The following is a 25862-nucleotide window of genomic DNA, read 5'->3' on the forward strand; positions in this document are numbered from 1 at the left end:
CCCTCCAGGTTGTGTACCCAGACAGAGAGGTGCCTTCGAGACAATTTATAACATTTGATTGTTTTACTTGTGGGTTTTATGGAAGGAGGGTGACAACGGAATATACCGTAGGTGATGTACACAAGAACACACACTGACAAAGATCAAAGACAAAGATCCCCCATATAGCCTTAACAGACTGTAGGGGCAAGTGCTGTTAGCGAGCACCTATGAAGGCCGGAACGGTACACGAGGGGGTGGGTGGCCAGCACCACGCCCGACCGCCTTTGTCTCCCTAGTGGCAATGTTTACACACCGCACCAGGTACTCATTTGAGGCTGAGTCGACCTAGGGGAGGCCCGGGACCGGTTCAGATAATCGTCACTGGTGTTGGCCGTGAGCGGGAATCGAACCCGGGTCGCCAGGTTCATAGCGCAGCGCGCTAACCGCTACACTATCGTGGGTCAGCCTCTGCCGACGCGGAGGTCTCTGCTGCCGCCGGGGTGGTGAGGGTCGCTGTTTCGCGACGAGGCTACGTGCACACCGTGCATCGCCAGCCGAGTGCGCACCCGGGTCAACACTCAATCATCGTGCATGCTGCGAGCGAGCTGTGGGCGCCATCTACCGACCGTGTTCTGAACTGCAGCAGCGTATCAACGTCATCCGAACCCGTTCACCACAGTGACCGCAGAATCGACTGATACTTATAACACGCACCGCCCCCTCAGCACACGACAACCAGGCGTCTGTTTGACTAAGGATCGACTCCGAACACTGACTATTCAAAACAATTCATGTCACTCAAACATACACGGATCCTTAACCAGAAGTCAACACTCAAGTCCATTGGCCATCAGTGGCTGTGAAGGCATCACAACGAGACCGAGTGATAACCATCCGTCGTTATGAGTATATTCATAATTTTCCTCTTTAATATTTAGTGGGCTGTACAATTAATTGCATAAATTCCCAACAGATCCATCAATACGAATTGATTCTTGACACCTTCTTCCGCAGAGCCACGCTCACGTGGGGAATGGTGTGTCCCACCAGATCCTTACCAGGCGATCTGGTCCACAATTAATTAAAACTTGGTATCAGGTAAAGATCTTCGGGGAAAAGGAGCACACCATTGCATGCCCTTACTCCAAGCCATTCTGTCGTCAGATAATATGCCGATGTGTCTGTTGAGATTTGTGCCTATAAGAATAATAACTGTTTTTGATTGTTTTTCTTATCGCCGTATAATCTTTAAAGTACATTTCGTTCATAAACACCGCACGTACTCGCGTACTCTACAGAATACTCAACTGTTCCGTGACCCAGTGTGCTAACAACGTCATAAGGGTTGCATATGATCAATAACGAGTGCAATACTGCTTGAACAATTCAAGTATAATCATTTATTATAAAGTTAAGGTTTTTGTTTAGCATAGCATTGGCATGTTTCAATTACTCTCTCTCTCTCATACTAACAACAATCGCTTCATGCGGGATCCATGTGCCGTTGTAAAAATGAAATCGTAGAGTCGTTGATGATACTGTATTGATACCCTGTGGATACCGTGTTGAAGTTACGAGATTGAGAGTTCACATACTATTATAGTTAAGGTTTAATTAGAAATTTTTTTATTAATACAGAAGTGGTCGTGTGATTCTTTCCTGAAATTTATGCATCCTGTGATGAGATATGAACTCGGGGACAACACATAAATACTTTAAACCATACTCAAGTAAATGTTATAGCGAGAGTGATATGAAGCGGGGACCTAAAATATGAACACTAATACACACTCGGGGAGTGTTAAAGCGAGAATAATTGTATTATGCTGATCGATAATACGAAGTTAGACAACGAGGCCGAATTGAAACTAGCATAACTTCGTACGATTGATTGCATTATCCTGATTGATAACCCCACCGCGTCAACGCGGGGGGGCCTGATTATCATAAAGGCTATCATTAACATAACCACACCACTCGTATAAATTAATACGATTACCTCTCGAATTAGCATAATTTATACGCATATTTATACTAATTTACATGATTTCGGATTAATTATGCAAACTTCAAATTTCATTCAATTTTCATTATTTTCATAAATTTTCACACACCCACATATACAACAGGGGTCAAATACTTTCTTCCCTCATTCAAATGCAAATAAATGTATTATATTTTTGACATGCGTTTTTCTGGATTTTTTTGTTTTTATTCTGTCTCTCACTGTTCAAATAAAGCCACCATTAAAATTATAGACTGATCATTTCTTTGTCAGTAGGCAAACGTACAAAATCAGCAGGGGATAACATATTTTTTTCCCTCACTGTATACAGGCGTCAGGGTCGGCATCTGGATCAAACCCACGCACTGCTGTTTACGGGCAAATCATCTCTGCTCTGGCTGCCATTACATCGTCATCTCTTCTCGTGACGAGTCCTGCATAAAGTTTTAATCGAGGCGTCTTTCACCTGAGTATGCTCTCTAATCTACACGTTTCTACGTGGTTTCATGTAACTCCAAGCACGCACATAGCCATATTCATTAGCTTTCTAGTTTTTATTCCAATTTATTTAATATCGTCTGCATTTCTGATCGATGCTGCAGCCAGGTACACACACTTATTTGGAGAATAACATACTTCCGAGCACAGATACGTGTTACAAATTGTTATGGAATTAAACATTGAGCGTTTTTAATTATTAGCAGAGAGTAGTTGAATTTCAGTGTTGGTTTAATGTGTCGTTGAAATGTAATCATATATTGAAATATTCAGGTTACCGAATAGCTACTGTATGAATATTTATTTACCTTTAAAATATGTAAAATGGAAATGTCGCATTTCAAAGTTAAAGCACTGTTCATGCACAGCAAGCATTGCTAAAGGAGCCTCTGAGTTACGAAAAAAGTTTCACCCTCTCAGTTCCAAGATTTATAAATGAGTGATGACATTTTAATGCTCTTGAAGAAAATAGTTTTGTACAGAACTTACCTTCAGTAAAAGCCCTCTTTTCTTGATCCAAAAACAAGATAAATTGAATATTAGTAAATTAAAAATCACAGGTATTACAGACACGGTCATTTACAAGAGTTTGCACAGTCAAGCGGGTTTGAATTTTCTATTCAGGTTGTGCCCCCAGTAACATAACTAGGCAGAGTGAGGGGCCCAGCTTCTTGATGAGGTAGTCGAAACGTTTTTTTAAGCTATGAACGAACTTAAGCATTTATACAGTCAACTTGTAGCCCTGGAGACACAATAGTTGTAATTGTTATTACTATTGTAGATGAAATAAGTGTACTTGTAAATTCCATGTAATGACCAGCTAATTTAAAATTGAAAACTGATGGCAAACGTGTATGAAATAATTCCCTTTCATTATCTTTAAGGATGAGTCCAAGGCTCTCTGAAGCGAGGACGATGAAGTCTGCCTCTATCATAATCCCTTTGTTATAACGCATGGGCAGTGATAATTAGCTCAGTCTTTACTGTACACTGGTACAGTGAAGAATTTTGGCTGGAGCGTGCTTAAGATAAGTGTACCTGTTTTTTTATAGCATTTTTGTTTTTTGTCCAGTCTAATGACTGTTGAATTTTGTTGGTATTAAACATTTTTCCCTGTGATAGATCCTTCACAACTCCACTGTGGTGAAGATCGCGCCCAATAAATGTGTAGAATACCGGATGATGGCCCTACGTTTCGACTGGATTTATGAGCCAAGGTTCACAGTCTAAATGGATACGCTCATATCATGTACATCAGAGTCAGAACAGTACTTTTAAACGATATTCCTGTTTTTCAGATACAAGTTTCAAATGGTTTTAATTGTTTTAAATGGTAAATAAATTAACGAAACATATTTCCACCTCTGACAGGACCACTTCTTCTTATAGTTTTTCAGTATCCTACATTTACATCTCTTCTTGCGCAATTTACAAGCTGAGGTTATTAATCACCACCAGACTTGATCAATCCTGAGTAGAACATGTAAACTACATGCTGTTCCGGCATCGGCGCATCCACACAACATCATGGATGCATGCCGGGTCCAAGCAAGAACATCTGCTGGACTACATAATGACGGGACAGTGGATGAGAGCCCATGTCCTTGACACCAGGACCTACCGTGGAGCTGATCTGCCCTCTGACCATCGACTTGTCATCTGTAAGATGCGCCTGCCATTCTTCCACTCCGGTGGTGGGTTACACCCAGGACCCCATTCCAACCTAAAGTAGCCTGGTCTCAGCTAGCTGATGAAAGTTGCAAGAGAGAATGTCATCATCGCTTACGGCTGGGGTTGGCATCGTCCCCCACTCATCTTGATGTCGAGGGTAAATGGGTGAGGTTTAGGACTTTGGCTCATGCAGCTGCAATGGCTGCTTTGGGTATGCAGTCCAGACCTCCGCAGAGACCCTAGCTGACAAAGGAGGTGTTCAGGATGGTTTAGAAAAAGCGACAGGCCCACTTTAATCGTCTATAGCATCCCACGTCAGAGAATTAGGATCCTTACCACAGCCTTTGCTCGGAGGTTCGGAGAGCCGTGAGGCGCTGCAAGGATGGGTGGTGGTTGCGGGTTGCTGAGGAGATGGAGCCTGCCTCAATGGCCCATGATCACAAATCCCTATTTAACTCCATGAAAAAAGTAACCTGTAGCGCCACACCTCTTACCATCATTAGGGGAAAAAATGGTGATCCAATCTCTGACTCTCAGGAACAGATTTGCAGATTTGCTAAGCATTTCTGTGAAGTTCTGGGGGAGGGTTAATCCCTCAACATGGAATGCATCGTGGGACAAAGTGGGGATGATCCTCCTGAGGCTGCAGTGCCTCAAATATTGGAAGAAGAAGTCACCCCCTTTGAGTGGCTGGCTGAGGTGCCATCTGTTGAGGAAGTACAGAAGGCGATCCAGAACCTGAGACCAGGAAAGGCACCGGGCAGCGATGATCTCCCAAGCCAAATGCTGAGGGGGCGTGTCGTTTGTGCACAGACTGCCCTACATGAGATCATAACAACTGTCTGGACCACTGGACAGGTTCTGCAGGATTGTAAGGATGCCCTTGTCGTTTTTCCGCTTTAAGAATGGGACCGCACAGACTGTAACAACTACAGGGGCATCTCATTCCTCAGTGTGCCGGGAAAGGTCCTGGCAATGATTATTCAACATCGCCTTTCCAGGCACGCTGAGGAGAGGCTTGCGGAGCCTCAATGTGGTTTTAGGAAAGGGCGGTCCTGCACAGATGCCATATTTTCTGTCTGTTTTCTACATCAGAGGTGTAGAGAATTCCAACAAGACCTACATCTCTGCTTTATTGACCTGATCAAGGCTTATGATACCATCAGTAGGCCTGGGCTCTGGGTTGTTCTTCGTGCTTTCGGAGTCCCTGACCCTTTGCTCATGATCATTAAGGACCTTCATGATGGTGAGCGGGCCCGGGTAAAACGACGTGGCTGTTAGTCGGAATCTTTCCCTGTTCACCTTGGGGTGCGACAGGGATGTCCTCTGGCTTCCACATTATTTTGCATCTTTTTCGATCACGCAGTCCGTGAAGCCTTTGATGGCTGTATCAGAGGAATTTACATCTGGTACAGATACAATGGGAGGCTGATCGATGCCCGGGTGTGGTCACGGGATGGCTCCCTATTGGTCAACCATGTTACGTATGCCGATGATCTGGTAATTGCCGCACACTCAGAGGAGGAGTTGGAGGTGCTGCTTCTGAACCTGGAGCGTGCCACTAATAGGTGGGACCTTACCATCAGCCCCACCAAAACTAAGCACCTGCCTGTGTATTTTGTACCATCGGGGAACCCACCCACACAACTCCCAATCGGTGATGGGGCAGTTGTGGAGAGAGTGGAGAGTTTCCCATACCTGGGCAGTGTGCTCATGACTGGCTCCGGTTTGACAGCACAGGTTTCACTCAGAATCAGTCGAGCAGCATTATCTTTTAATCAGTTGCGTAACGCCGAGTGGAAGCTACCTGGTCTGTCTCTCCGCACAAAGCTTCAAGTCTTCCCAGCCATGGTCATTCCATCCCTTCTCTATGCTTGCGAAACATGGACTCCCCTAATGGAGCATCTTCGCAGATTTGAAACTTTTAGGCTGGCCTGTCTACGATCCATCCTGGGTTTAACCAGGCTAGATTGTGTGAGGAGCTCACATATCCTAGAAAGGTCTGGGCAAAGTCCCATCGGTGAGCTCCTCCGGCAGGCAAGGCTGCATTGGCTGGGTCACGTAGCCCGCATGCCCAGTCACCGCATGCCTAAACAGCTTTTGTTCGGCTGGATAGAGGGGGCTAAACGGGCGCGGCACGGGCTAGAGAAGAGATGGAGTGACGTGGTACAGGAGGATGTGGAGCTGAGTGGACTTCCCGATGACTGGTACCAGCGGTGTCAAGATCCGACTCTGTGGAGGAGGCTCGTGAAGGACGCTGCTGGGCAGCTGGAGGCAGTCGCCCTCCAACAACAACGGAGGGCGGAGGAGCGACGCTCACAGCAACAAGCAGAGCGCCGGTGGCTAAAGCACATCAAGTTGGCACAGTAGGGGGCACAGGTGGTGCATCAGTCAGTCATCTCAGTCAGCCGACCCGTGGCAACTGGGTCTGCCCGTGACCTCCTGCCAGCGGGCGTTCGACAATTCATGTGGCCTCAAGGTGCACATAGCCTGGCACAAGCGTCATGGTGACGTCACCGCCACTTAGTGGCGAATGGCGGTTGATATTGTAAGTCGATGTGTGTCTTTTTTGCCCGGGCAACGCCGGGTACTTCCTGCTAGTTATATATAATCATTGAAGCACTCTGTATACATAATTATTATTGACGATAGCCCGAATTTGGGTCCGGCGTGTTTACAAAATGCCTGGGGCAGAATTTTATATGTAGTCCCCAATATCTGTCACTGGGAGATGTTTATGTGTGGTGGTGGTGGTTGTTGTGATGGTTGTGGTGGTGGTTGTTGTTGCAGCTCTACCGCCTTCTCCTGGTGAGCATCAGGGCCACGTGGCGACTCGTTGACTTGCCCTCGCGGGGAGTTCCCAGCAGCTTCAGTGGTGATCCATCAACCCCCCCCCCCCCCCCCCCACAGTGCTGGGTCACAGCGAGGCTGCAGGCTGCCCCTCAGTGCCTCTGTTTGTTTTTGTTGTCGCCAACGCGGGACTCCCCCAGTGGTGGGAATCCAGAATATCAGAATCTGTTTGTAGACCAGGAGGAATCCGATGAGCTCTTTGTGTTCACAGATGGTGCGGTGGTGAGGGGAGGGTGTGGGGGGAGCATGTGTGGTGATGTCACCACGTCCATGACGCAGCATACAACTTGAACAGCTCGGACATTGTTGGCGCCTTTTGTGTTTGGCGCCATCTCTTTATTTGCTTATTAATTTGGAGATTTAATTTGCTTGGAAGTGGCTGTGTAAAGGATTTGGTCCTCCTGTTTAATTAATGAACAGCGTTGCGGGATGCAGTAAGCACGAAATATGCTGTACACAACCACATTGTTCTTCTTCTTGGTTCTTTCGGTAAAGTCATGTAGAAGGGAAATAATAAAATAATAAAAATAAACATTATTTAAAAAAATCGAAATTTAACCACGTTGTTGTTGTTTGTGTTCTGTATTTTTATTGTAGAATCGACGATATAAGCGTTACGATGCCACTGTCGTAAGTGTACATTTATACTTTTTAATTAATATTATTATTGTTGTATCTCTCCCACAACCCATGACACTACTGGTGCATAAACACATCCCAGTTCACCATTGCTAATCACTGCACCCTACACTACAGTCACACTCCTCTGGCAGGGTGAATACATCCACGTTGGCTTCACACATACACACGCAGAGTGTGGTGCCACTACGGCGGAGCAGCTCCGTCAGGGACCGTGCCCACCGCCGCGACACCACCAACGGAGGGTGACAACGCCGACGTGGCGCGCCTCGCTTCCCCCCCCCCCCCCCGCACGAACGCACACACACCTCACGTAGAGCCGGAAGGGGAGATCACCTGGCCGATAGGTTTTTTTCCAGAAGCCACTAATGGGATTAAGTTTCATGGTTTCTTACGGCCGGGAATTTGGGCGATCTCCCCCCGTAGCTGACGCGCACCGCAGCGCCATGACCTGATATCAAAGTTACATGGTCACAGCGGAGGCCACATGGCCGCCGCGGATGCAATTACGCACACATAGCACGGAGCGTGAGAACGGCGGTACGCCTTTGTCATAGGTAGCATTAGGGCCACCCAATAACAATGCGACAGCCACATTCCGACACCTGAATGGACAGGGCCACCTGGGGTGTGAGAACCACGGCGTGCCTTTATTATAGACGGGATTAGGGACTCAATGACAATGAGATAAAAATAACTCAGCCTCCGATTGGGCAGGGCAGCTCGGGTGCAGAAGCATCTGAGTGCCTTTTGTTATAGGTAAGCTAATAGACCTAAATGTGAAAAGGACGAAAATAACTCGGCCTCCGATTGGGCAAAGAGCACGGGGGAAAGACGAAAAGCTTTGCGATCGGGTGGATAAAAGACGGAGGCTTAGCGCAGCAAAGGGGAGTCTTCTTCAAAATCTTCGCGGTCTACGGCGCAACAGAGTCAACCGTTCGGGACGTCCGTGTGACGAACTCCAATGCAGCCAGGCTCCACTCTCGACGAGGCCGACCTACCATCTCCTTCTACAACGTTCAGCGCAGCAGAGGGGAAGTAAGCGTGTGTGAGAGAAGTGAGTCCGGAGTGAGTTAATCGAGAGTAGAGAGCGGAGCGATAGGCAGAGTAGGTTCAGCCTAAAATCCCCGGGATAGTAGGCTGTCAGCCACTGACGCACACACTTACGCATAGTTTAAGCGGGTTGCTCAGGTAAATAAAATTCGCTAGTGGGGGGATAAAACTGTGTTGTGTGGTCTTTTGGGAGCATGAAGCGGAGGGTAGTGTGTGCTGGGGGTCTATGTGTATGCGCAGCTGTTCACCACGAGACGAAGTGTTTGGTGTTTACGTACCCGCACGGTTGTTTACAATATCGTGTAGCGCTCGCGTACCTGTGTGGCTGTGTTGCAGTCGCACGCCCGCATGATTGTCTAATCGCGAAGTAGCGAGCTAAGCGCGGAGCACGCACATATTCGCGCGACTGTTTGAATGGGCCCTTTAACTCAGAGCTGAGCGACCCTCCCCAATCAGCGGCGCGTGCACGGCAAACGTCCCGCCCGCCCATCCCTCAGCTCCAACCCCCTCGCGTGCGATTGGTGTACGGGGCTGGGCAGAGGGTAGAGGCGTGTTTGTTATTACCGGAGCACGTGGAGCGTGGGTGGGAGGGAAACACGCGCCGCACCTGTTTGTTTATGGGCGGGACGGAGTTTTTGCTGGCAAGCGCGCTCACCGCGGCATGCCGCCTCCAAACCACGCAGCGCGCCGCAAGCGTAAAGCGCCGCGCCCTACCCATCAGTTGAAACATGCTGACGCGGTCAGCAGCACAGGAGGGCGAGGCAGTGGAGGTCGCTAGCCCGAACACCACAGAGCAGCCCGGCGGTAGTGGGATAAATGTAGCGGGGGAGTCGGGAGCCAACGGCCCGGACAATTCGGTGATGGTGGGGGACGGTAGCCCCCACAAGAGCGGCACTTATTTGATCACTCCACCCCGCCCCGCCCCCCTAAGAAAGTTGTGAGGATTGTTTATGCTCAGCTTCCCCCCCTTGTGATGGAGAGCCACGCAGCCCCTAGCCACCGACGGTGACGAGGGTGGCGAGCGCCGTGCGTAGTGGTGTCTGCCTTCTACGCTGTTCACGTTCACCTCTATCAGGACGCACCCCTTAGATTAGAAATCGTCACTGATGAACCAACACCATCCCACCACATTCCCAGCCCAGGATGCAGGGGCTGAGCGAATGTTTGGTGAAACGAGTTCAACAACGCAATGGAGTTGGCGCTGTAAAACGACAGCAGCCCCGCGTCCCAGTCCAGGTGGACCCCGACTCTCTGCGGAGGCTGCAGCACCGACAGTGACGTCACTACCCTGCCATGCAGCACTGAGAAGCTGTCGCCACGTTTCTGTAGACACCAGGAAACGTCACTCCCTCCCAGGCCGCACTCAGCACCACTCCCTTTCCGTGGGATCGTCCCGTACGCGACTCCAACCCGACACCGCCACACGTTCCCCACATCCACCTCCCAGTAGTGCTGACCCGACGAGAAGCTCTCAGAGCACAGCACTTGTGACCGGTACTCAAAGCGGTGTGGGTTATGGGAGCGACCCTGGGGGACATCGCTCCACGACGCCGTCCTGAGATCCGAGGAAATCTGGAGGTGGTCGTAGGCTGAGTTTGTGTCCAGAGTCGGTGAGCGTCCATCTGTGGTGAGGACAGCGCCGATGCACGCACAGCGGTCACGGCGACACGTGTGAAGAAGTGGCACGAGCAGTGCACGTGGCGTGTACACACACACGCTGGTGTTGTATTGTCTGTTGTGTCTCTCTGCTCACTGTTTACTCTGAGGAAGGTCAATTCCCTCAACGTTACCCTATTATAGGTTGAATCAATGCCACGTGACAGAAAGGGGGTGGGAGGGTATTTACCCATACACTCTACTTGTGTAAACCTCCCACTCTTGTTGGCTTCACCTGAAGTGATGGAACGATAGCCAAAATAGCATACCTTTCAACCCACACGGTTTACCTGTATTCTCGTACAGGAAAATTAAGTGTTCGGGTCCATACGGCGTACAGCCATGTGAATATGGGCAAATCATGTTTCGTCTTTTTTTTGTTTCTCCCATGTGTTGGAACTTTGTAGGATGAATGTTGAGATTTATAACGGCACAGGGTGACCAATAAGGGCTGAGTCGGTCTGGAATAAGGTCGGCACTAATAAGGGGTTGGCACATATGAAATAGCCGCATGAATTTGGCCCTTTACATTTATTAGAATCATAATGTTCATTTATACTGGAGGAATACTAGGATATATAAAGCTATTTTTCAAAGATGTCCAGTAGGGCGGGTCAGAACGTTAAAACAACAAGCAATACAAACACATAGTATTGCAAAGTATAAGAAAGGTAAGCAAATCAGAAAAAATACAAAACTAAGCTGTTTTTGTATTTTCCCGGGTAAAGCTCACTGAGCTATTATATTATTTTTCAGAAGCGAACTGGCCACAAATGAGAGCTCAACAAAGTAGCTTATCATGTGAACATAGCAGCCAAATAATCTATACACGCCATGGGACCTCCTTTGCCAGTACCAAAATATGAGAATAGGTTTTCCCTTTTTTCTGGCAAAAAACAGGTATTAAGATCTTAAAACATCAAACTTAAACCTTTTACAAGGAATCATGTCTGCATTAACCACAATACTTGTGGTCAGAATGCAAACAAAAAAATATTGTAATGTTTAATATATCTCATAAGGCAATATATAGCATCGTAGTTTCATATTGAATATACAGTAGAATGGTATATAGTTGGATTCACAGCAGCGCACCTGGGCTTGCGGCACTTGTGAATGTTTTGTTGCCTACCAGCACCTCTCCCTCATCCGCACCGGAGGTGGGGGCTAGTAACATGCTAATCCAACTCCGCCCATACAGCTTAAAAAGACTGTCCTTGCGTGACAGCGTCCATTCAAGCTCTGTCTCCTGGATAGACCTGTTTCTTCACCTGAAGAAGGCCACGTGTGTTGTGACCGAAACGTCGTGATAATGTTATTGTCTTATTTCATTTTACTATTTTATTCTCATTCTACGTGACTTTACTGAAAGAACCAAAAAAGATAATGAACATTGTAGCTGGAACCCCTTCAAGACAGTGCACACGCAGAATACATACATTTGAGTAGTCTTAACCGTTCTTCATCTGGTGAAAAAAAGTATATTAAGTTACTTGTTCAATCAGACAAAAACACATACGCAAACAAGAAAACAATGAAGTTAGTGTAAGGAAAGATACAATCAATATATTCAACAGCACACACTTTTTTTTTTATTAAGACCTTGACAAAAAGAGCTTGGAAATGTACATCATTGAATTAATATTTTCAGAAATACACAAATTAGGTAATAATCTACACATATGTAGTGACTGCCTTGGTGATGTATCTCTTGGAGGCAATTAATTAATTTAACGAGCACACTTTGTACACTATATGCAATACACACCCCCACTGTTACACAATGCTCTGTCTCTAGCTTAAACACAACTCTTCTCTGGTTGCTAGCCTACACCACATCGCTAGCCGTCTGACACTGACGTCGCTGAGCTAAGACAGCCAACTACTGCTAGCAGCTCAATTATCAAGTGGGCGACGACAGTGACGAAGTCACGAGACGACAGCGGTGAAGGCGACAGCAGCGATGACAAGGGGATCCCACTCCAACGACGGCTCCCAGCCTTCGCTCGGGGTCCCCTTTTGTCCTAACTCCGCCCTGGCCACCCCCCCCTCTTCTGGAACCTACGAGCTGGCTCTCGACGCGTCTCCTCCGCAACCTTAACCCTAGATCCTTCACTGATCTGTCACGTGGCCTGCTGTCAATCAGGGCTGCTTCACTCTGCAGATCCCATTCCCTGCCAATTATATGCAGTTTGAGTTTCATTTCAGTTTCATTTATTTGGTATAGCCCTGTGAGCCATTCGGCTCTTGAATCGGGTACTGTACAGTGTGTTGCTCAGCAAGAGAGGCCGTAGCCGTGGTGATGTCACACTAGGTGACCTATCTCAATGTGTGACAGACACAATTTGGAATGTGCTTTGTGGGATCATGTGCAGAGATAACTTACCTGTATAATTCTTGAGGCGCTCTTGTTCTAATAACAACATTAACATTTAGTGACCACGAAGTGCTTATAATAAAGCTTGACAGTGATTACTTCTAATAAAAATGCATAAAATCAACAAGATTAACGAAATTATGAATGTTGTAGCAATTGATAGCACACAATTTGTAATGTAGATATACTTTCACATTACTGTATTTTAAATACGACGAATGAAAATTCAGAATTTACTGCCCAAAGCATAGCGAAGCTCGTTATGTAAGAAACCCTGCTCTGTAGAGGAAAATAGATTCTCTGTTATTAACTTCTCAGCCACAGCGTACATGGAAAACTTACCAATAGATAGTAAGGCGTGGTCTTGCTCTGACATAAAAACAAACATCAACACAATTACCAAACAGTTTAGCACAGGGCATGCTACATGCAGTGAATCATGGAGAACATGTGGTAATACACTGCAGTGGTTAATTTATCTGAGCATTGTCCTCTTTTATTTCCCGCTATTGCAGATCCCATCTTGGGCTGCCCACCGGCAGCAAAGAACTTCACAGCCCGTCAGGCTCTTCCAGCTTCAATCGAACGTCTGTGTCTATTTGTCTTGCAAATCAAGATATATCATGATTCGTCGACTGTGATTTAAATACATAAATAATGTTTTGTCTAAATGATCAAAATCGATCCGTTTGGACCCCGTGTGGTTATTGTCTAGTGGTTGTAGAAAAAAGTCATTAATGTTTTTATTTAAAGCTTTCGTGACTGCAGGGATTCATATTCTTGGTTCTTTCGGTAAAGTCACGTAGAAGGGAAACAATAAAATAATAAAAATATAAAAGAATACAATTCTCACGCCATTTCGAATGCAACACAAGCAATCATCATCAAGTGTGAAAACCACAACAAGAAAATTTCAAGAAGAACATTTTCTTGTTGTGGTTTTCACACCTGATGAAGATTGCTTGTGTTGCAGTCGAAACGTCGTGATAATTTTATTGTTTTATATTTTTATTATTTTTTGTTTCCCTTCTACGTGACTTTACCGAAAGAACCAAGAATATGTCATGCATGCTATAGTTTAGGTAATTATTGAGTAAAAAACATCCCAAAATATCATGCACAGGATGCCTTCAACCAAGGCAGCATAGCCGCTCATGATTGTTATTATTTTATCTCGTGCCCATGTGATTGAATAAAAAACTGTTTCAGCCCCACATTCAAAGATTTCTAAATGGGCGATGACATTTTATTGCAAATGAAAATATATTTGTGGACAGAACGTACCTCGTAAAAGAGCCATTTTTTTTAAATCTAAAAACAAAAGAAATGTAATATTTTTTTAATTAACAAACATAACAGAAATAGTTCTGCTGATTCTAAATAACAGGTATATCAGACACGGTCATTAACAATAGTTTGCACACTCAAGCAGGTTTGAATGTTCTATTACAGATTGACGGGTCCCTGGTAACATAACCAGGCGGATTGATGGGCGCATATTTCTAATGAGGGAGTCGGCACGTTTTTAATCTCTTAACTTAAGTATTGATCCAGTCAACTTGTAGCCCTGGAGACACAATAGTTGTGAGTAATTACTGTTACTGGTGTAGGTGACATAAGTGTACTTGTAAATTCCATTGAATGACCAGATAATTTAAAGTTGAAGACTGATGGACACGTGCGTAAAATAGTTCCCTTGCATCATCTTTGAGGATGAGTCCAGGGCTCTCTGAAGCGAGGACGATGAAGTCTGCCTCTCGCCAAAGCCCTTCATTATAACGCATGGGCAGTGATATTTCAGCTCAGTCTTAACTGTACACTAGCTACAGTGTTGAGGTATTGCTAGTGTGTGCATAAGATAAGTGTAACTGTTTATTATAGCAGTTGTTTGTTATGGGTCCAATCAGCTATGAATGTTGTATTTTGTTCGTATGATACATTTTAAACTGTGATTGATCCTTCACAACTCCACTGTGGTGAAGATCGCGCCCAATAAATTTGAGAATTCCAGAAGATGGCCCTAGGTTTCAACTGGATTCATGAGCCAAGGTTCACAGTCTGAATGGATGCGCTCAGATCATGTACATCGTAGTCAGAACAGTACTTGTTAACAATATTCGTCTTTTTCAGACACATCTACATCTCTTGTTGCGCAATTCAGAAGCTGAGGTTATTAATCACCACCAGCCATGATCAATCCTATAAAAAAAATAGAAACTATTTTTATTTTTCTTCTTGGTTCTTTCGGTAAAGTCACGAAGAATGGAAATAAAATAAAATAATAAAAATAAAACATAAAATAAAATTCTCACGACGTTTCGGCCACACACAAGTGGCCTTCATCTATTTTTATTTTACCAGTTAAATCCTACTGACCTATCAAGCTTTTTTTCAGAAGTGGCCTGGCCACATGATAGCTCAACGAGGTATTTTATCACGCGGACATTTATAGCAGCCAAATACTGTAAACGAATGTTGATTCTAAATGTTCAGGGAGAAATTGGAGGACCCGGGGAGAAAATGTACACTCCAAATATATAGGCTTCCAGGGTCGGCATCGAACCTACGGGATCCTGTTCATGGGCAAGTCCTCCTGCAGACGCTGCCATCTCGTTCGTGTCCTGCACACGGGCTGATTTTACCACTCCTTCCCCAGAGAAGTCGTCGTTCCCTCCTCTGGCTGCCATTACATCAAACGTCTGATAATTATAATTGGTCATCATCTCTTCTCGTTACGAGTCCTGCCTGACATAAATTACTTGGTTTAGTCAGGGAGGTGTCTTTCACCTGCGTATGTTGATAAATCTACACGTTTCTATGTCTTTCAATGTAACTCCAAGGACGCGCAAGGCCCGGATTCTTTATCAACGTTCAAGTTTTTGGTGCAAATTATTTGATATCGTTCGCATTTCTGATCTAAGTCGTAGTCAGTTAGCTACATTCATTTGGGGAAACATCCTTCTGAGAACAGATACGTGTTACAAATTGTTGTGGAATTCATGCGCATGCACAATGTTTCTTCCTTTTTTATCTCAAAATTGACCGCACATCCATCAAGACGGAGCACAATAGCCAGCAGACGTTACTGAATAAGGACACTAATTTTACATCAGGTACCGTAACAATGTAACACAGATCGATACGTGGCTTCTTTAATCAAAACGGGCAACGCCTACTGTTTAAATTACAATTAAAAAACGTATAAGCAAAAAAAAGGAAAATAGAGAATTTACATTGTTAACAGAGAGTAGTTTAATTTCAGTGTTGATTTAATTAGTCCTTGAAATGTAATCATATATTGAAAATATCAAGTTACTACGCAGCTACTTTATACGTATTACATATAGTTAAAATGTTTTAAAATATAAATGTCGCATTTAAAAGTTAAAGCACTGTCCATGCACAGCAAGCATTGCTAAAGGAGCCTCTGATTGAGTCACGAAGAAAGTTTCACCCTCACAGTTTCAAGAATTATAAATGGGCGATTAATTTTAATGCCCATGAAGAAAATACTTGTGTACAGAACTTACCTTCACTAAGAGCCCTCTTTTCTTGATCCAAAAACAAAAGGAATTAAATATTAGTAAATTAAAAACCATAAAAGTCAAAGTTCTGCTGGTTAAAAATCACAGGTATTGCAGACACGGTCATTTACAAGAGTTTGCACAGTCAAGCAGGTTTAAATTTTCTATTCAGGTTGAGTGTCCCCAGTAACATAACTAGGCAGAGCGAGGGGCCCAGCTTTTTGATGAGGTCGTCGGAACGTTTTTAATTTCTGAACTTAAGTATTGATGCAGTCAACTTGTAGCCCTGGAGACAATAGTTATGAGTAATTACAATTACTTATGTTGTTGACATGGGTGTATTTGTTAATTCCATGAAATGATCAGCTAATTTAAAGTTGAAGTCTGATGGGAAACGTGTGGGAAATGGTTCCCTTTCATCATCTTTAAGAATGAGTCCAGGGCTCTCTGGAGCGAGGACGTTGAAGTCTGCCTCTCTCATAAGCCCTTTGTTATAACGCATGGGCAGTGATAATTAGCTCAGTCTTTACTGTACAATAGCTACATTGCTGAAGTTTGGCTAGAGCGTGTTTCAGATATGTCCAGTCAGCTAATGACCACTTAACTTTGGAGAGTATGATACATTGTACCCAGTGGTGGATCCTTCACAACTCCACTGTGGTGAAGATCGCACCCAATAAATAGGTATATTTCCAGATGATTGCCCTAGGTTTCGGCGGGATTTATGAACGAGGTTCACAGTCTGAATGGATGCGCTCAGATCAGGTACATCATAGTCAGAACAGTACTTGTAAACAATATTCCAGTTTTTCAGACACAAGTTTTGGAGAGTTTTAATTGTTTTATAGGTAAATAAATTAACGCAACATGTGTCTTGCTCTGATAGGATCACTTATTCGTATAATTTTTCAGTATCCTACATCTACATATCTTCCTGCGCAATTTACATGCTGAGGTTATTAATCACCACCAGCCGTGATCATTCCTATTAAATAAATGGAACCTATTTTTTTTAAAGCTTTCGTGACTGCAGGGATTCATATTCTTGGTTCTTTCGGTAAAGTCACGTAGAATGGAAACAATAAAATAATAAAAATATAAAACAATAAAATTCTCACGACGTTTCGACTGCAACACAAGCAATCATCATCAGGTGTGAAAACCACAACAAGAATATTTGAAAAAAGTGGCGGTTATTTTTAACGTTAACACCACAGAGAGATTTCACAGTTTGTTCAGATGGACGAGTCCATCTATGTTCGGAAAAGAGGAGGGGGGAGACGACAAATGATGGATGCGGTCTGAAAGCCACCTTAAGCGTGATCAATCAATTAAGACCCAAAATGGTTTATCAAATCCTTCCAATGATTGCTAAGCCAGAATACATATTCTCGGTTGAAATTGTCTCTGTGTTTGTATATGTGGATAGCCTCATGAACGAATCTCTCAGTAGCCAGATGGCTTGCAAATAAATTCTGTCTTGGAGAAGTCAATGTCATGGGAACCTACTGAATTCTAACAGTGATCTGCCACGGCCGAGATGTTGGTCCTACCGTGTTTCAGGTCTGCTTTGTGTTCACGAATGCGGTCCGAGACATGTCGTTTGGATTCTCCAATGTAACTACTTCCAAAGAGGCAACTTAGTTTGTAGACGGCAGGGTACTGTATGTTCGGAAACACATCTTTTTACAGACGGAACCAGATCACGGATTTTATGTAATGTGTTGAATCGGACCTGGATCTCGTGTTTATTCAATATTTTGGAGATATTTTTTGTGATCCCCACAATGTAGGGAAAAGTGATGGTTTTGAAAGGCTCCTCAAGAGGGTCCTTCTTCATGGTTGGAGTGATAGCTTTGCGGATTGTGTAGTCGGAATAACCATTAGCCTTAAGAGCTTGGTGTACATGCTTGAGTTCACTGGCTATATGTTCCTGGTCGGATATGCATTGGGCTCTATGGTGCAGAGTCTTGATGAGGGGATTCTTCTGGGATGGATGGTGGTGGGAATCCGGTTTCAGGTAAGCATCCGTATGGGTAGCTTTCCTGTAGACAGAGTGGCTCATTGAACCAATGATGTGTAGGCTTTGACTTTAACATAGCTATTTCTATGACCAGTCACAAGCTAATCCCTCAGTTATTTCAATGCTAAATTCTCCTGTTTGATTTGTACTAGGTACCTCTGTGGATGTGTAGGCTTTGACTTTAACATAGCTATTTCTATGACCAGTCACAAGCTAATCCCTCAGTTATTTCAATGCTAAATTCTCCTGTTTGATTTGTACTAGGTGCCTCTGTAGATGTGTAGGCTTTGACTTTAACACAGCCATTTCTGTGACCAGTCACAAGCTAATCACTCAGCTATTTCAATGCTAAATTCTCCTGTTTGATTTGTACTAGGTGCCTCTGTGGATGTGTAGGCTTTGACTTTAACATAGCTATTTCTACGACCAGTCACAAGCTAATTACGCAGCTATTTCAATGCTAAATTATCCGAACCAAACATTAAACTAATTTGCAATGGTATAGTATATTTTTTCAAGTAGTGGTATCCCAAACTTTAGCAGCAGCTTAAATTCTCTTTTCACACCATCAATATGTAAACTCCCCCTCCCCCCGTCGCTGGTCTGCACATGTTCACCCCCTCTACACCGTTCATCATGATAAGTCCGCTAATTAAATGCTAATTTTTATGCTAATTCCTTTGTCAAGGCGCTCTGTTTTTTCTCACAGTTTAAAGGTCGCGGTCTGAGCTTGGCTGTGTTCGCTCCAGCGCTGTCCTCGAGACAGTGTCGTCCCTTCACCTGATGAAGGCCACTTGTGTTGTGGCCGAAACGTCGTGAGAATTTTATTGTGTTATTTTATTTTATTAATTTATTATTTTATTCTCATTCTACGTGACTTTACCGAAAGAAACAAAGAACAATGATTCTTTATCAACGTTCTAGTTTTTGCTCCAATTTATTTGATATCTTCCACAGTTATGATCTAAGTCGGAGCCATTTAAATATTTATTTGGGGGGAAAAAACTACCGAGGACGGATACGTGTTACAAATTGTTATGGAATTGATTCGTATGCACGATGTTTCTTATTTTTTCACAAAATTGACTGCAAATCCATCACAATGAAGCACAATAGCCAGCCGACGTGACTGAATAAGGACCCTATTCTTACATCGGGTATTGTAACATTGTAACAACGGTCGAAGCGTGGCTTCGTTCATCAAAACAGTCAACTCCTACTGTTTGAAATTCAATTGAAAACCCTATAACCAAATAAAAATCTAAAACATTGAGCGCTATTAATTGTTATCAGAGAGTAGTTTAATTTCAGTGTTGATTTAATGTGTCATTGAAATGTAATCATAGATTGAAATATTAAAGTTACCGAACAGCTACTGTATAAATATTTATACTTTTAAAATATATAAAAATGGTAATGTCGCATTTCAAAGTTAAAGCACTGTCCATGCACAGCAAGCATTGCTGAAGGAGCCTCTGATTGAGTCGCGAAAAAAGTTTCACCCTCCCAGTTCCAAGATTTATAAATGAGTGATGACATTTTAATGCTCGAAGAAAATTGTTTTGTACAGAACTTACCTGCAGTAAGAGCCCACTTTTCTTGATCCAAAAACAAGAGAAATTGAATATTACTAAATTACCAAACAGGCTGATTTTACAACTCATTCTCCACAGAGGTCGTCCTCTTCGGTGCCTTCTCTGCTCTGGCTGCCATTACATTAAACGTGTGTTAATTGGTAGTCATCTCTTCTCGTGACGAGTCCTGCCTAACGTTTTAATCAAGGTGGCGTCTTTCACCTGCGTATGCTCTCTAATCTACACGTTTCTGTATTAATGTAACTCCAAGCGCGCACATAGCAATGATTCATTAGCCATCTCGTTTTTGTTCCAATTTATTTAATATCGTCTGCATTTCCGATCGATGCTGCGGCCAGGTACACACACTTATTTGGAGAATAACATACTTCCGAGCACAGATACGTGTTACAAATTGCTATGGATTTCATTCGTGTGCACCATGTTGCGTTCTATTTTTCCCATAATTCACTGCAAATCCATCACAATGGAGCAGAATAGCCAGCAGACGTGACTGAATAAGGACACTAATCTTTCATGGGGTACTGTAGCAATGTAACAATGATCGACACAATTCAAAAACCTATGAGTAAAATAAAATAGGAATACATTCAGCGTTTTTAATTGGTATGAGAGCAGTTTGATTTCAGTGTTGATTTAATTCGTCATTGGAATGTATTCAAATGTAAAAAAATATCATGTTACCACACAGATACTGTATATACATTATTTTCTTGTTAAAATATAAAAATGGAAGTTTCGCATTTCAAAGTTACTAGCACAATAATCATTGTGAAATGAGCTTTCTTTTTTAATTTAAAAAATAGTTTCTGCCACGCATTAAAATATCTCTAAATAGACGATGCCAATCTAATTCAAATGTATCAAATATTTGTTTAAAAAACGTACCTTGTCGAAGATTTGTTCGTGCTCGAGCTGACAACAAAATCAACCGAAAAAACAACACTATCACAGTTGTACTATTTTATGCAAAGTTCATTTAAACATCATAAATACATTGAAGTACTTTGCGAATAAAACAAAATGCATGCAATGGAAAAATCTAGGAATCCACTCTACCCCTATCTCCTTCGCTCCTCACTGATTGCTCGCTACTGCGTGCATGCACAATCCCCCCACCCATCCACAACCCCCATCACTACCCCATCTATGTCGATTCTCAAGGAACATTATCCTTGAGACTAAAGTTTTTCACAATATTTTGGGGTTCATGCTTCGCTGATGACTTTTTAGACCGCTACATCTATGAAGGACCTTGAGTTTCTGGAGTAAACTGAGGTATCTTATTGTCACATTTTGAACTACCAAATCTAATGCGATATTGATTCTACAATGAGGGAGTAGCCAGAGTGTAAAGCGTTTTGAAGGCTTTGTTTTGTTCTTTTGGGGTCAACAGAGCCATCGAGCATTTCGCGGTTGTATCCAAGGGGCAGAATGGGAGTTAAAGTTTGAACCAATATAGAAGTGGCAATTGCGGTTATTGTAGAGGTTTACCCCCCCTTTACTGGTAGGAACCTCCTGGTTCCACCAGCCCACAGGGGATTATTGTGTACGTCCGTCCGTCGTGCATCCAAAAATGGGAGGGATTGGGCTGGGTGGAGAGGGGAGGGTGCGGAGGAGCTGGATGGAGAGGGAAGGGTTGGGTGGAGAGGGGAGGGTGGGGAGGGAGGGTGGGGAGGGAGGGGCTGGGTGGAGAGGGGCTGGGTGGGTAGGGAGGCGCTGGGTGGGGAAGGCTGCCACGGCACACACGAGGGGGTGGGTGGCAACCAACCACGTCCGGCCATCTTCACGATATTTTTTTCTGGCGGAATTGCACTCTATTCAGGCGGGGGAGAGGCTGCTTTAGGTGGTACATGCACATCCAGATAGAGTAAGTATTGTATGACAACTTGTTCAACAACCCCCCGATGGGTATTGTACTGTTTTTTTTTTAGGAACAGCTTTTTTTTTCCTCCACCATCCCAGGTCCCCACTCGGTCCCCACCCTTCACGCCGGCTTGTGCCCACCCTCACAGTCGGGCATATTTGCAGAATACACCACGCCGCCGTTGACCCTGGCCATTGACCGAGCAACCCAACGTTTCTACCAGCTCCCTCCGCAGGAATGTGTTCTCTCTGCCTGATGATGGCCGCTTGTGTTGCGATCGCAACGTCGTGTTTTTTTGTTTATTTTATTTTGATTAATTTAAACCTATCTACGTGATTTACCGAAAGACCTAAATAATATAAATTTAGCTTATTTAATGCAACCTGAGAAATCGCACTGATGATGTTATCAGAGTCTGTAAGTTGTTTTTTTTCTAGATTATTGACGTTGAGAATAAGATTTGTCCAAGTATGAAGCCTTTTGGAACTCCATTTGTAAACTGATATTTCCGGATACCAAGTTTTGGTCTGAGTCAACTTTATTTCACTGCCTGCAGAAATGAAAGATTTTGAGTTCATTTTGAAATGTGACGTGGTCCACTGTATCGAAGGCTTTGGCCAAATTAAGAAATATTAGGCACAATATTGCTTGTCTAGACTTGATTTGAAACTTTCGTGACTGCAGGAATCCATACTCTTTGGTTCTTTTGGTAAAGTCACGTAGGCATAAAAAGCAATAGATCACGTCATTTCGATCTCAACGCAAGCAATCATCTTCAAGCAGAAAAAAAGAGGAGTCAAGCTGCTGGATGCAGGCGGATTTTAAAGGGTAGAAATGGGCGTAGCCCAAGAGTCATAAACGACTGAGAAACAAACGACTGCATAAACGATAATCGGCGGCAGGGGGAGAGAGAGGGGGGTGGGGCATCCCCTTTTCTTATCTCTGCCCCACCCACTTTCTCTCCCCCTGCCGCCGATCATCGTTTATGCAGTCGTTTTTTTCTCAGTCCTTTATGACTTTCGCTACGCCCATTTCTTACCTTTCAAAGCAGCCTGCATCAGCAGCTTGCCTCTTTTTCTGCCTGAAGACCATTGCTTGCGTTTTGATCGAAACGTCGTGATATATTATTATTTTTGCCTACGTGACTTTACCGAAAGAACCGAATAGTATTGCTCGTCTAGTTTCATAAATAGGACATTAAGGGAGTTGAGTACCGCAGAAGTTGTGCACGAATGTTTACAGCAGCCTGATTGTTTAGGGTGAAGCAGCTCATATTGTAGAGGTGTAATTGACACTTTTGGTCTGGATATTCTTTCAATGAATTTGGTAAGTGGTGATAGCTTTACCATTGGCATTTTTTAATATGTTTATTGAACCCGCAACCTCAAACATAACTGAGGGCAAACAAACTCGAGGACAGGTAACGTGTAATTGGGAGCCACGCCCCCTAGGTAATTTTTCTCCCCCGAGGGGACAATTGTCATTCAGAATGTAATAGAGTGATGTGGTTTCTACGGCCAAAGCTTCCTCTCCATCCCCTTATTACGTACAGGTGTTTTGTGTTACGCTGGATTCTTAAGAAATGGAATTCATATCGCCTCATATTCTCATGCTTTTCCCTTCAGCTTGTAACTGAGGTGCTCCATCGCTGCGATCTATGCTAACGTCCCTACTTGTGGATTCATGGTCTTTCGAATTTCCTAGGATTGTTTTCCTTGCCATGGTGTAAAACGCTTGGCATAATGTTTGTTGGTACTTGGATACCCGCCATGGGTTTTAAACCTCACAATGATGAATCCACTGAAGGGCTGACTTCTGTGCCACAGATGTGAGTTTAAGTAGTTGCCTATGTCTTGGTAGAAATCGATTATGTCTGAGCATTGCCAAAACGCATGCAGGTATGCTGTACAGTGCCCTGTGGGAATCTTAGAATCAAATATTTTTTATACTGGAGTAATCCGATGATCTACATTGCTCTTTTTCATATATGTCCACCAGGGGCAGCTAAGAATGTCACAACAACAAAATAGGAGTGCAAAGTAAAATACACGTAAACAAACCACTTGCAAAAATACAAATTAAACATTTTAAAAAAATCTGATCAGGTAAGGCCCACTGAGGTATTAACTTGATTTTCAGAAGCGACCTGGCCACAAATGATAGCTCCACAAACTGGCTTATCACGTGAAAATTTGCAGCAGCAAAATATTCCCAATAATCTCGATGCATGCATCGAAATATGGAGAGAACAGTCCTAGACCACATCAAGAAAACACACAGTCCCTCAATAAAATGTCGTGTTAAATTTTAACTATGGATACGTTGTTAAGAATCGAATTTACAAGTTACATTGGCAAATGTGGCTGTATACAACACTAATCTTCTACTTCAGAATATTTTGTGAAGGAAGATTTATGATGTTAAATGAGAAAACAAGGTTGTTCCAAAACGTTGGTGCTGAAATGGCAAAGGCGTTGTCACCTATTCCAATTATTGTTACTGGAAATACTCCACTTTCCCTTCCTTTCTTAGCAATACCAGCTGCTTTCCATGCAGCCCAATTAATTAATTTGCCCTCTATTTTAAGGATTGGGTTAGCCCAAAGAAAGGGTTGTTGATGCAGAGAGGGGGAGAATGGGATCTGTCTATCTCTGTAGACTCCTAGGATGGTGGTAATTGTCGAGAATGGCTTGAGGCGAGTGGTCTATCTTTGATGGAAACGAAAGCCATCCCGCCGAGCTACCAGGGACCAAAATATCCTTCCTCCCGCTTTTCCCAAATCCCCATTTTTTCTGGGTTTATCCAGTGTTTAATATTTTAGAGCGTGATTGATCTTTGATATTGAAGGAAATCGGGGAGGGCCAATTTCTCCTGCTTCTTGTTGAGTGTAAGAGAGTGATGGTCGATTCTTGATATTTTGTAGTTCCATACGAATGACGTGAAGCGTGAGTGGAGTGTTTTTAAAACATACTTTTGGTACCCCTGTGGGGGGAATTCCTAGGTGGTATACGGTTTCATTAGAATCATAATTTTCTCTAGGTGGGCTATGTTAGAAAGGGATAGAGGTATGACCTTCCAGGCCTTCAGTGATGTAGTGGTCCCCTGGAACAGAGGTAAGAACTTCCTTTGGAAGGATGATGGGAGTGTGCATGGTATAATTACCCCGAGGAACTTTAATTGGTAAAAGGCCCTCCGAAGCCTTAGGGGAGAGGGCATCAGTTCTGATTTTGTTAAATGTAGCTTGTATCATGAGGATTCTGTGTACCCTGTGATCAAAGAGAGTAGGGTACGGATAGAGGTGGATGGTTTGGTAAGAGTTGCTATTACATCGTGGTAATGAAGGTTAATTTAGCTTTCTACTCCCCCCTTGCATATTCTGGTCACCTGTCAGTTACTTATAGTGTTTTTTGGAAGGGGTTATCTTGCTATTGTGAGCAGAATAGGTGAAAGGGGGTATCTCTGCTTACTGCCTCTTCCCAAAAAGTAAACTAGGAGAGATGAGTCCACTCGTTACTACTGTGGCAAAAGGATTGGTGCTGGACCCTGGTAAATGCCCATTCGACTCTGTAAAATGCTTTTAATCCATCGAGTGTGAGAGCATATGCAGTGAGATTATCCCTGGTTGCATTTATCAATTGTATTTACCAGATGCCTCTTATTTTCAGCTGAGTTCTTATTTTTTTACAAAGTCCTTCGGTACTTCTCCGATTATTGAAGGGAGGACTCTTTTCAGTATACTCATTAGAATTTTAGCAAGTAACTTGTATTCCGAGTTTAGTAAGGATATCGTTTGTACTTTCTCATTGCCTCTGGCCAAGTACCAGGTTAAGGAGTACTGAGATCCTGGCATTCATAGAGCCTGGGAAGCCACCCAGGATGAAAGTCGCATTCATAGCTGCTAGTAATTGGGAGATGATTGGGGCCTCAATCGCCGTATATATTTTAACAGGGAATCCATCCGAGTCGTGTAAAGGAAGTGTAGTGTTAATGCATAGCGCAGTAGTTTAGTGGTTATGGGTGTTTTCCAATTTTAGTTTTGTATGTTAATTTCCCTAAAAGTTTGGGATTGTGTGATCTTATAGTTATTGTGCAGGGAGTTGAGTTTTTTTTTTCCCAACGTGA

At 43.6% G+C, this 25862-nt stretch overlaps 2 protein-coding genes across 3 annotated transcripts in view; both read right to left on the bottom strand.

Moving 5' to 3' along the window:
* Nucleotides 1–25862, bottom strand: part of LOC116957957 (E3 ubiquitin/ISG15 ligase TRIM25-like) — a 509595-nt gene that overhangs the window by 300478 nt on the left and 183255 nt on the right. The window lies entirely within an intron of this gene.
* Nucleotides 7928–25862, bottom strand: part of LOC116957982 (tripartite motif-containing protein 14-like) — a 41597-nt gene continuing 23662 nt past the window's right edge. For both annotated transcript variants that reach the window (XM_076058149.1, XM_076058150.1), the window contains 8 exons: nt 20762–20788; nt 19856–19876; nt 16262–16282; nt 14016–14042; nt 13074–13100; nt 12741–12767; nt 11794–11820; nt 7928–10320 (listed from right to left, as the gene is read on the bottom strand). In XM_076058149.1, the coding sequence (XP_075914264.1) occupies nt 9770–10320; nt 11794–11820; nt 12741–12767; nt 13074–13100; nt 14016–14042; nt 16262–16282; nt 19856–19876; nt 20762–20788 (728 nt within the window). In that variant the 3' untranslated portion in view covers nt 7928–9769. The remainder of the gene's footprint in view (nt 10321–11793; nt 11821–12740; nt 12768–13073; nt 13101–14015; nt 14043–16261; nt 16283–19855; nt 19877–20761; nt 20789–25862) is intronic.

This window comes from Petromyzon marinus (assembly GCF_048934315.1).
Source record: "Petromyzon marinus isolate PM22_M1 ecotype Great Lakes invasive population chromosome 68 unlocalized genomic scaffold, UKy_Petmar_22M1.pri1.0 chr68_unloc.1, whole genome shotgun sequence".
NCBI classification, from domain to species: domain Eukaryota; kingdom Metazoa; phylum Chordata; class Hyperoartia; order Petromyzontiformes; family Petromyzontidae; genus Petromyzon; species Petromyzon marinus.